The following is an 11,552-nucleotide window of genomic DNA, read 5'->3' on the forward strand; positions in this document are numbered from 1 at the left end:
AGCCACAACGGTATACCTTATACAAATACGATCGATTGTGGTGTTGTAGTCACTAGTAGTAAAGTCGTAAAGATCATGTCCCCTAGATCGGTAAAATTTGTTTTATAAGTAGTAAAAGTCAATGTGTCTCATTTAGTGTTACGTCTCTCCAAAACTTGTCATGCATTTACGTCGTTAAAGCTTCTGTCTAGGCAGATAAAGATCTGGTAAACACTAACACGTTGCGTAGAGTTTATCCCGGAAATCAAATATCTCGTTTGTTTCTTCTGTAAATATATAGTTTTGAGGAAATGGTATTCATATGTCACGTGTTGGTTAACATAAACAAATTTATTCCAAAAAAGTCGCATACAATCGATTTTTTTCTTAATGTGGAAACTTTCAAATCTTTCATCTATACTGTATTAAATTGTACTACGGCCTAGGTTGCATAGACACGGAAACGGATACGCAGAAACGAAACGTTTCGGAAATGGGAAACGGTTTTTTTCAAATATTAGGAAATGGAAACGTTTTAGAAACGTATGCACATATACATATATATATATATATATATATATTTATATCTATAATATATATATATTAAAACACCAAACATAAAAAGCATATCAAAAAACTTCAAACAATAAAACTTTAAATATAAATATTAAATAGTTGAATTAAAACACTAATAATATTATATATTTATATCTATAATGAAGTTTTATATTTTAAAATATTTATTTATTAAGTTTCAAATTAAAAAAGAAGTTTCCGTCGTGTTTCCAAAACGAAGATGGAGTTTCCATCGTGTTTCCAAACAGAAATTTCTAGGAATCGTGTTTTTGTGCCTTGTTTCCGAGTTTCCAAGAGTTTATGTTTCCGAAACGTTTCGAAAACGGGAAACAGACTTCAAAAAGAGTTTCCATGCAACATAGACTACGTACCACACCAACATAGACTACGTACCACACCAAATACCATAATTACTCCAGATAACTACAATGACACCAAGAGTCCAAATTACACAAACCCAAATCCAAAAAGTCATAAACTTTGACGGACAAAAAAAACAATAAATGAAGATCAATAAAGACAATCAAACCTTTCCTTCCTCACGAAAGCTTTCAACTTTCCCAAATTACAACTGTCATTATTGCTCAAAGCTTCATGCCTTTATCAATCCTCAAATGTAACTTCTTATTCTGCCATAAAATTGCAATTCTTCTTCTGCCATAACTTACATTTATCGAATTACTAAACATTGATAGTTTGACACCAACATTGTTATCAAATTAATTTTAAACCTATGCTAACACATAGTACACGCTTCATTAATACGTATACGTGACGAGACCAAAAGTACAAAAAGTCCAAAGTACAAAACCCAAATCCAAAAAGTCAGAAACATTGACAAAAAAAAAAAAAAAAAAAAAGATCAAACCTTTGCCTCGAAAGCTTTCAACTTTCCTTTTCAACAACTGTCTTCATTACCTCTTTAATCAATTCCCAATTATGACATCAAACCTCACGCTTACCCTCTTCGTCTTCGTCTTCTTCCTCTGCCATGAAAGCTCTTCTCTTTCTTCTTACCCTTTTGGAACTCATCCTTCTAAACTCTGTTTCAGCCGTTGATTTCGTCTTCAACGGCTTCAATGACTCTTCATCTGTTATCTCCCTCTTCGGGATCGCCACAATCGAATCCAAAATCCTAACTTTAACCAACCAAACATCGTTTGAGACCGGTCGTGCTCTGTACAGAAAAATCATCCGGACAAAAGATCCAGTGACTTCCTCTGTTTTACCTTTCTCCACTTCCTTCATCTTCGCCATGGCTCCTTACAAGAACACGCTTCCTGGTCACGGAATCGTTTTCCTCTTCGCACCCACCACTGGAATCAACGGGTCTAGCTCTGCTCAACACTTGGGTCTGTTCAATTTGACTAACAATGGTAACCCTAATAACCACATCTTTGGAGTTGAGTTTGACGTTTTCGCTAATCAAGAATTCAGCGACATCGATGCTAACCATGTCGGCATCGATGTTAATTCGCTTCATTCAATGTATGCTAACACATCTGGGTATTGGTCTGACGATGGAGTGTTTAAGCCGTTGAAGCTTAACGATGGAAGAAACTATCAAGTTTGGATTGATTACAGAGACTTTGTGGTTAACGTTACTATGCAAGTCGCTGGTAAGATTCGACCTAAGGCTCCTTTGCTTAGTACGCCTTTGAATCTTTCTGGCGTTGTGGAAGATGAGATGTTTGTTGGATTCACTGCAGCTACAGGGAGATTGGTTCAGAGTCATAAGATTCTAGCTTGGAGTTTTAGTAACTCTAATTTCTCATTGAGTGATAGTTTGATCACTACTGGTTTGCCTTCGTTTGTTTTACCAAAGGACTCGATTCTTAAAGCGAAATGGTTTGTTTCTGTATTGGCGTTGTTCTGTTTCTTGATCGTTTCTTTGTTTGGTTTGGTGTTGTTTGGTGTGGTGAGAAAGAGATTAGAGAAGGCGAGGAAGAGAGCGTTGATGGAGGATTGGGAAATGGAGTATTGGCCTCATAGGATTCCGTATGAGGAGATTGAGTCCGGGACTAAGGGTTTTGATGAGAAGAATGTGATTGGGATTGGTGGGAATGGGAAAGTGTATAAAGGTTTGTTACAAGGGGGGGTTGTGGAAGTTGCGGTTAAGCGGATTTCGCAGGAGAGTAGCGATGGGATGAGAGAGTTTGTAGCTGAGATCTCAAGTCTTGGGAGGTTAAAGCATCGTAATTTAGTTTCTTTAAGAGGTTGGTGCAAGAAAGAGAAAGGTAGTTTCATGTTGGTGTATGATTACATGGAGAATGGAAGTTTAGACAGATGGATCTTCGAAAACGATGAGGAGAAAACTATACTTAGCTGCGAAGAGAGGATCCGGATTTTGAAAGGTGTGGCGTCAGGGATATTGTATTTGCATGAAGGATGGGAATCTAAGGTTTTACATAGAGATATTAAAGCTAGCAACGTGTTGCTTGACAGAGATATGATACCGAGGCTTAGTGATTTCGGGTTAGCTCGGGTTCATGGACACGAGCAAGCGGTTAGGACCACTAGGGTGGTTGGTACGGCTGGCTATTTGTCTCCTGAAGTGGTTAAGACAGGGCGTGCATCTACACAAACAGATGTTTTTGCTTACGGGATACTTGTTCTTGAAGTAATGTGTGGGAGAAGACCTATTGAAGAAGGGAAGAAATCGTTAATGGATTGGGTTTGGGGATTAATGGAAAAAGGTGAGATTTTAAATGGGCTTGATTCACGGATGATGATGACACAAGCAATGAATCATGCCATTGATGAAGCAGAGAGAGTTTTGCAGCTTGGATTGCTTTGTGCACATCCTGATCCGGCCAAGAGACCGTCAATGAGACAAGTGGTTCAAGTGTTTGAAGGTGACAAAGCAGAGATCTTTGAAGCGGAAAGTAGTGAAGATGTTGAGTCATGGATGCTGAGGAAGATGGGATCTCGTGGGAGCTCACGAGAGTTTTGGTATGGAACCTCGTCCCATCCGACGATGGAGCAGATCAGACTTCAGTCCTTGTCTGTATCTATTTCGTCTTGGAATAGCTCTATTTTAGACGGGAGGTGATGTATGAATGAATGGCTTAAGAAACCTAAAAAGATGTAGTTACTTTTTGTGGCTTTACTTTGTTTGATGTTGAGTACATATAAGGTTTTGTAAACGCACTTCATTATACATATATTGTTAGATTTTTCTTTTTACTTTTTTTTTGTGAAATTAGTTTTCTATTTATTAATATGTAACTAAATAATTTTTGCATCAGAAGTTATAAGTTATATCAAAAAAATTAAGAGACAATGACCAAAAAGAGTTTTAGCTTTTAAGCGAATACATATCAGAAATCAACAAGCCCTAAAAAGTAAAAAACATATATAGATCACTATAAAACGTTTTTACTAAAATAGGATTCACATCCAAATGCAGTAAGGTTAACACGTAGAGGGAGAGTGATGTTTTGGTGCTATGCTATCGGATTCAAATTCGAATATAAGCTGTTAGTATTATTCGGATCTTTTCATATCAAGAAAAAAAAAGTATTATGCGGATCCAAATTTGAAAACTAAAGGTGATAAACTTGAATATGACTAATTTAAGCTTTCATGAATCCTTCCCAATAGGCAATTATCATTCAAATTTTTGTAAATGATCTTAGAACATTGAACAATAAACCTTATTTTTCTATTTATGAATCACTTTCATAAAGCAATGTTTTGGTGCTATGATATTAGAAAAATTGAGCAATAAACCTTATATTTCTATTTATGAATCATTTTCTTTCATAAATAGAAATATAAGGTTGTGATAAAAAAAAAATTATATTCTGACATGATCTAATTTGCATTATACTAATACGTATAAAAATCCTAACTGTCACGAGTCCCATACTCCCAATGTAATCAATCATATAAGTATAATGCATATGGATGCCAGAGAGGTAAAAGAAAAAAGCATTTTATTTTTGGAAAGAGCATAAAGCTATGGTCTTGAATCTTATCATATTTTTAAAAGGTTATTGTATTTCAGATAAAAAGACAAACTAAAAGACACAAAGATTCGATGTTGCCGGGTTCTATGAAGTTCTCTATTTTTTTTGGAGTGTCAAAATCCAACTTAAGAACGTGATTCCTTATTTGTTTCGACTGTCATATTCTGAATGACACCGTGCCGTAAGTTTAGCAAAAGAGTTTTGTTCATTACATTCTAATTATATGATTATCTGAAAAAGATTAGGATTCAAACAACGCAAAAGTGCCATCACTTTCACTCATCAGCCGCACCATCACTAGTTAATAATCCCACAAAATATAATTGCCTTTCTCAGTTTATATCTTCAATCCTAGTCAATACGGAGTCGTTATCCAATTCAATGGTAACTCTAACCTTCATTAAAAACGTTGCCGTTTTCATAGCCCACGAGGATAATATAACGGATATAAATGCTCTTTTGTCTTGTTTTCTCTCTCGATTTCAGAGATTCTCTCTCGAGTTTCTGACACGCGCGTTTGTCGCACGTGTCGTATAACCCTACACGTCTCTGTTTCGTGGACGCTCGGTTTACCTAATATCTACCGTTAGATCATAGCCATCAATCAATCGAACGGTCAATACCTTTAAGGAGCATGTATTGTTTGTACGACGAGACACATATCGTTATCTCTTTTATTATTTTTGGTAATATCATTATTATTATCTCTCCATTAACACAGTTTCGTTTCGTCACTGTCTTTGAAAACTTAAAGAAACGAAAAAAGATGAAGTAATTTTTGAAAAAAGATTCTAAGTAAAGAAACCGTTAGCCGGCGATGAGAAGGCAGCGGCCATCGGTAGCCACCACCGCGGCGTCACCGTCGCTTGAGGTGTATAATATCATTCCGATTCATGATTTCTTAACGGAGCATCCGTCGCTGCGTTACCCGGAGGTTAGAGCGGCGGCGGCGGCGCTTAGAATAGTTGGAGACCTTCCCAAACCTCCGTTTGTTGATTTCACAACTCGCATGGACTTGATGGACTGGCTTGGTCTTCTATTTGGTTTTCAAATCGACAACGTTCGGAACCAGCGAGAGAATCTCGTCCTCCACTTGGCTAACTCTCAAATGCGACTTCAACCGCCGCCGCTTCATCCCGACGGTCTCGATCCCACTGTTCTCCGTCGATTTCGCAAGAAGCTTCTCCGGAACTACACGAATTGGTGTTCCTTCCTCGGAGTGAGGTGCCACGTCACCAGCCCTACCCAGAGCCGTCATCAAACTAATGTTGTTTTGAATCTCCGCCGTGAGCTTCTCTATGTAGCTCTCTATCTCTTGATTTGGGGAGAATCTGCGAATCTCAGGTTCATGCCTGAGTGTCTGTGTTACATTTTCCACCACATGGCTATGGAGCTCAACAAAGTCCTCGACGGAGAGTTTGATGATATGACCGGAATGCCTTACTGGCCTTCCTTCTCCGGTGATTGTGCCTTCCTCAAGAGTGTGGTCATGCCGATTTATAAGACGGTTAAGACGGAGGTTGAGAGTAGCAACAATGGGACGAAGCCACACTCTGCTTGGAGAAACTACGACGACATCAATGAGTACTTTTGGAGTAAGAGAGCCTTGAAGAGCCTTAAATGGCCTCTTGATTATTCCAGTAATTTCTTCGATACGACACCTAAAAGCAGTAGAGTTGGGAAGACTGGTTTTGTCGAGCAAAGATCATTTTGGAATGTCTATAGAAGCTTTGATCGGTTATGGATTCTATTGCTTCTCTACTTGCAGGCAGCTATTATTGTGGCTACCAGTGATGTTCGGTTTCCTTGGCAAGATCCTGATGTAAAGGTCTAAAAACGTTTACTTTGTTTTTTTAATCTATATACCATATAAGAGTGTTGAGTTGTGTTTGTTGGTACATATATAAAGACATTATCTGTTCTTCTACTTGCAGGTTGCATTGTTGACTGTTTTCATTACATGGGCGGGCTTGAGGTTGCTCCAATCTGTGCTCGATGCTAGTACTCAGTACAGTTTGGTGAGCAAAGAAACTGTCTGGCTTTTCATCAGATTAATTTTGAAGTTCGTTGTGGCTGTGGCATGGACAGTTTTGTTTTCGGTCTTCTATGCAAGGATTTGGAGCCAGAAAATTAAGGATGGTAGGTGGTCTGATGCTGCAAACGATAGGATTATCGTGTTTCTCAAGGTAGTATTCGTGTATGTTATGCCTGAGTTATTGGCTCTTGTACTCTTTATTGTTCCTTGGGTAAGAAACTGGATCGAGGAGCTGAATCTGGGAGTTGTATACTTTCTGACATGGTGGTTCTATAGCAAGACTTTTGTTGGTCGTGGGATGAGGGAAGGCCTGGTGGACAATTTCAAATATACAGTCTTTTGGATTGTTGTATTGGCCTCTAAATTCATATTCAGTTACTACTTACAAATTAAGCCTCTTATTGCTCCGACCAGGGCACTGCTAAACCTTAAGAATGCGACCTACAATTGGCATGAGTTTTTTGGCAGCACTCACAGGATAGCAGTAGGGATGCTCTGGCTCCCTGTGATTTTGGTTTACCTGATGGATTTGCAAATTTGGTACTCGATCTACTCATCCCTTGTAGGTGCAACAATTGGTCTGTTTTCTCACTTGGGGGAGATCCGGAACATTGATCAGTTGAGACTTAGATTTCAGTTTTTCTCAAGTGCTATGCAGTTTAACCTTAAACCTGAAGAGCATCTTCTGAGCCCTAAAGCAACAATGCTAAAGAAGGCTCGTGATGCTATACACCGGCTGAAATTGCGCTATGGAATTGGTCAGCCTTTCAACAAGATCGAATCCAGTCAAGTTGAAGCAACTTGGTTTGCCCTGATTTGGAATGAGATAATCCTCACATTTAGGGAGGAAGACCTAATTAGTGACAGGGAGGTTGAGCTGCTAGAGTTGCCGCCTAATTGTTGGAATATTCGGGTTATCCGTTGGCCGTGTTTCCTCCTTTGCAATGAGCTCCTGCTTGCTCTAAGTCAGGCAAACGAGCTCTGTGACGCTCCTGATCGCTGGCTTTGGTCAAAAATCTGTAGCAGTGAGTACAGGCGTTGTGCTGTTATAGAAGCTTTTGATAGCATCAAGTTTGTGATTCTTAAAATTGTTAAAAATGGCACAGAGGAAGAATCCATACTGAACAGGTTGTTTATGGAGATTGATGAAAATATGGAAAACGAAAAGATAACTGATGTATATAAGCTGACGGTACTACTTCGGATTCATGAAAAGCTGATATCACTTCTTGAGCGTCTGATGGACCCAGAAAAGAAAGTATTCAGGATCGTGAATATACTGCAAGCTCTGTATGAACTCTGTGCATGGGAGTTTCCAAGAATTAGGAGGAGCACTCCGCAGTTACGACAGCTTGGCTTGGCACCCATTAGTTTGGATGCAGGCACTGAATTGCTGTTTGTCAATGCCATTAATCTCCCTCCTCTTGATGATGTTGTCTTTTATAGGCAGATTCGTCGGGTCCATACAATTCTTACTTCTAGAGATCCAATGCATAATGTGCCAAAGAATCTTGAGGCCAGAGAGCGTCTTGCTTTCTTTAGCAACTCTCTCTTTATGAACATGCCCCAGGCTCCCAGTGTAGAAAAGATGATGGCTTTCAGCGTGTTGACTCCTTACTATGACGAAGAGGTGATGTATCGGCAAGAAATGCTCCGAGCTGAGAATGAGGATGGAATATCTACCCTATTCTACCTTCAAAGAATCTATGAGGACGAATGGGTGAATTTTGTGGAGCGGATGCGTAGAGAGGGAGCAGAAAATGAGAATGATATTTGGTCGAAGAAGGTTAGAGATCTTCGCCTCTGGGCTTCATATAGGGGACAGACGTTGTCCAGAACAGTGCGAGGGATGATGTATTATTATAGTGCCTTGAAGAAGCTTGCCTTTCTTGATTCTGCTTCTGAAATGGACATCAGGATGGGAACTCAGATTGCTCCTGAGGCACGTCGTTCTTACTACACAAATGATGGTGGGGATAACACACTGCAGCCAACACCTTCTCAGGAAATCAGCAGAATGGCTAGTGGTATAACCCATTTGCTTAAAGGGTCCGAGTATGGGAGTGCAATGATGAAATTCACATATGTTGTGGCATGCCAAGTATATGGACAGCATAAAGCAAGGGGGGACCATAGAGCTGAGGAGATTCTGTTCCTGATGAAAAATCATGAGGCTCTCCGTATTGCATATATTGATGAGGTCATCTTGGGAAGGGAGGTCGAGTACTACTCGGTTCTTGTGAAATTTGATCAACAACTTCAAAGAGAGGTCGAGGTCTATCGTATCAGACTACCAGGCCCCTTGAAGCTTGGCGAGGGAAAACCAGAAAACCAAAACCATGCTCTAATCTTTACACGAGGAGATGCGATTCAGACCATTGATATGAATCAAGATAACCATTTTGAGGAGGCTCTTAAGATGAGGAACTTGTTGGAATCATTCAAGACTACCTATGGCATAAGGAAGCCCACTATTCTTGGAGTCCGTGAGAAAGTTTTCACTGGTTCGGTATCTTCACTCGCATGGTTCATGTCTGCTCAGGAAACAAGTTTTGTAACCTTAGGACAGCGTGTTCTTGCCAACCCACTGAAAGTGAGGATGCATTATGGTCATCCGGATGTATTTGATCGGTTTTGGTTTTTGCCTCGGGGTGGAATTAGCAAGGCCTCAAGAGTTATAAATATCAGTGAGGATATATTTGCTGGATTCAATTGTACTTTAAGAGGTGGGAACGTGACACACCATGAATACATTCAGGTAGGCAAAGGAAGGGATGTGGGTTTGAATCAGATCTCTATGTTTGAAGCCAAGGTAGCGAGTGGTAATGGTGAGCAAGCATTGAGCAGAGATGTATACAGGCTAGGTCACAGGCTGGACTTTTTTAGAATGCTCTCTTTCTTCTACACAACGATTGGCTACTACTTCAACACAATGTTGATAATATTTACAGTTTATGCATTCTTGTGGGGTCGGCTTTATCTAGCACTTAGTGGTGTTGAGAAAATAGCAAAGGATAGGAGTAACAGCAATGAAGCTCTTGCTGCAATCTTGAATCAACAATTTATTATTCAGCTAGGACTTTTCACTGCACTTCCAATGATTCTTGAAAATTCTCTGGAGCGTGGGTTTCTTCCAGCGATTTGGGACTTCATAACAATGCAGCTGCAACTTGCATCGTTTTTCTACACGTTTTCCATGGGAACTCGAACCCATTACTTTGGCCGGACAATACTCCATGGTGGAGCCAAGTATCGTGCAACTGGAAGAGGGTTCGTAGTGGAGCATAAGAAATTTGCCGAGAACTACAGATTGTATGCTCGAACTCATTTCATCAAGGCTATTGAGCTCGCGATTATTCTGTTGGTATATGCGGCTTATAGCCCATTGGCTAAGAGTTCGCTTGTTTACATACTGATGACGATATCGAGCTGGTTCCTTATTACATCTTGGATTATTTCTCCATTTCTGTTTAACCCGTCTGGTTTTGACTGGCTCAAAACAGTGTATGATTTTGACGATTTCATTGCGTGGCTATGGTCTAGAGGCGGGTTGTTTACGAAAGCAGATCAGAGTTGGTTTACGTGGTGGAATGAGGAACAAGAGCATCTCAAAACAACCGGAGTGTGGGGGAAACTGCTTGAGATTATACTTGATCTTCGCTTCTTCTTTTTCCAGTACAGTATTGTGTACCATCTTCGCATCGCAGAGAAGCGGACCAGTATTGGGGTATACTTGATTTCTTGGGGATGCATCATCGGAATTGCTGCGATATACATCACAACAATCTATGCTCAGAAGAAATATTCTGTCAAGGAGCATATTAAATACCGATTCATTCAGTTCTTAGTAATCGTCCTCACGGTTCTTGTGGTCGTGCTGATGCTGCAGTTCACTAAACTTACAGTTGTTGATTTGTTGATTAGTCTCTTGGCTTTTGTTCCCACAGGCTGGGGATTGATTTCCATAGCTCAAGTATTGAAACCGTTTCTGTTATCAACAGTGGTTTGGGACACAGTAATCTCTGTTGCTCGCCTTTACGACCTCTTCTTTGGGCTGATAGTTATGGCTCCAGTTGCATTGCTTTCATGGTTGCCCGGTTTTCAGAATATGCAAACACGGATTTTGTTCAATGAAGCTTTTAGCAGAGGGTTACAGATCTCTATCATTCTCGCTGGCAAAAAATCCACTTGAAGCAAATAAAGGTATGGATCAAACCTTTTTTTTTAATGTAACTGGTTACTCTTGAGTATATCCAATAGTAAGATTGAATTCATTATTCAGATTTGCAGAATTCTTAATTTTGTTGAAGATTAACTGGTCTGGGAAGGTTTAAGACATTATAGGAGCTATAAGTCGAAGATATCATTCTCTCTGGCAAAAGAATTCACTTGAAGTAGCCAGGTTTGATATCCTCCTCCACTTTTTTGCGGCGCTGCACCAGCTTACGGTAGCAAGGCTAGGGTGTTTGCATTTTGAAGTTGACCTTGGTTAGGCGTGTTTGTAAACGTAGGTATGATCTATCTTTTCACTTTGGGTGTCAGCTAATGATTTCTCAAGAGACCATACAATTAATGGATGATTCCGTCACACTGCAGGGTTCTTGATTTGGTGAGAGGTTAATATTTAGGGGCTTTAAAATGAAGATATGTTTCAGGCTGCACCATTTGTTTCGGTCTTGTACAGATCTGACTCTTGCTTTAAACACTCTTTTGCACATATTTTTTCCTTGTGGAGAATCTTTTTTTGTCATTCACTTTTTTCTTTTTTTCTTTACAGATTCTCAAATCGTTTGTCGTGTTTTGATTCAGATTTATTGCTTAATCCACGAGAATTATTTCTACGGTAATCTCTCACGATTATAACAAAGCATTATAACAAAGATTTGTGACAATCTCAAAAGTCTCTTTCTTTTTTTATTTTTTTTTAAATCAAGAATGTGTTGTTTTATATTCTTGTCCAAAGAAAACTAAGATATTTACAAAAAAAATAC

General features: G+C 39.4%; 2 protein-coding genes and 1 non-coding gene across 18 annotated transcripts; all 3 read left to right on the forward strand.

Moving 5' to 3' along the window:
• The first annotated feature begins 1,188 nt into the window (after positions 1 to 1,188).
• On the forward strand, positions 1,189 to 3,741 carry LOC104707654 (L-type lectin-domain containing receptor kinase VII.1). The gene has a single exon (XM_087462394.1). It carries the CDS (start codon positions 1,547 to 1,549, stop codon positions 3,605 to 3,607), a length of 2,061 nt encoding a protein of 686 aa, XP_087318520.1. The 5' UTR covers positions 1,189 to 1,546; the 3' UTR covers positions 3,608 to 3,741.
• A 1,493-nt stretch (positions 3,742 to 5,234) lies between these two features.
• Positions 5,235 to 11,453, forward strand: LOC104707656 (callose synthase 11). Of its 16 annotated transcripts, none has more exons than XM_087462148.1 (5): positions 5,239 to 6,354; positions 6,461 to 10,764; positions 10,852 to 11,072; positions 11,158 to 11,239; positions 11,339 to 11,453. In XM_087462148.1, the coding sequence occupies exons 1-2, from the start codon at positions 5,344 to 5,346 to the stop codon at positions 10,751 to 10,753; spliced, it is 5,304 nt and encodes a 1,767-aa protein (XP_087318274.1). In that variant the 5' UTR covers positions 5,239 to 5,343; the 3' UTR covers positions 10,754 to 10,764; positions 10,852 to 11,072; positions 11,158 to 11,239; positions 11,339 to 11,453. The 16 variants fall into 16 exon arrangements, with proteins under 16 accessions (XP_087318264.1, XP_087318263.1, XP_087318274.1 ...); XM_087462149.1 differs by having other exon boundaries at positions 10,852 to 11,068; XM_087462150.1 differs by having other exon boundaries at positions 10,872 to 11,072.
• Positions 8,400 to 8,478, forward strand: LOC147940357 (small nucleolar RNA J33). The gene has a single exon (XR_015564913.1). It is a non-coding gene; the product is annotated as a small nucleolar RNA J33 (small nucleolar RNA).
• Positions 11,454 to 11,552: the final 99 nt, after the last annotated feature.

Source organism: Camelina sativa, chromosome 8 (genome assembly GCF_030686135.1).
Source record: "Camelina sativa cultivar CO46 ecotype springtype chromosome 8, ASM3068613v1".
NCBI lineage: Eukaryota > Viridiplantae > Streptophyta > Magnoliopsida > Brassicales > Brassicaceae > Camelina > Camelina sativa.

What these genes read in the sequence shown, in the direction of transcription:
- LOC104707654 (XM_087462394.1), top strand. Translation starts at nt 1,547, where the DNA reads ATGAAAGCTCTTCTCTTTCTTCTTACCCTTTTGGAACTCATCCTTCTA.
- LOC104707656 (XM_087462138.1), top strand. Translation starts at nt 5,344, where the DNA reads ATGAGAAGGCAGCGGCCATCGGTAGCCACCACCGCGGCGTCACCGTCG. An exon ending in GGCAAGATCCTGATGTAAAG is followed by an intron (nt 6,355 to 6,460) that starts GTCTAAAAACGT and finishes TTCTACTTGCAG; the next exon opens with GTTGCATTGTTGACTGTTTT.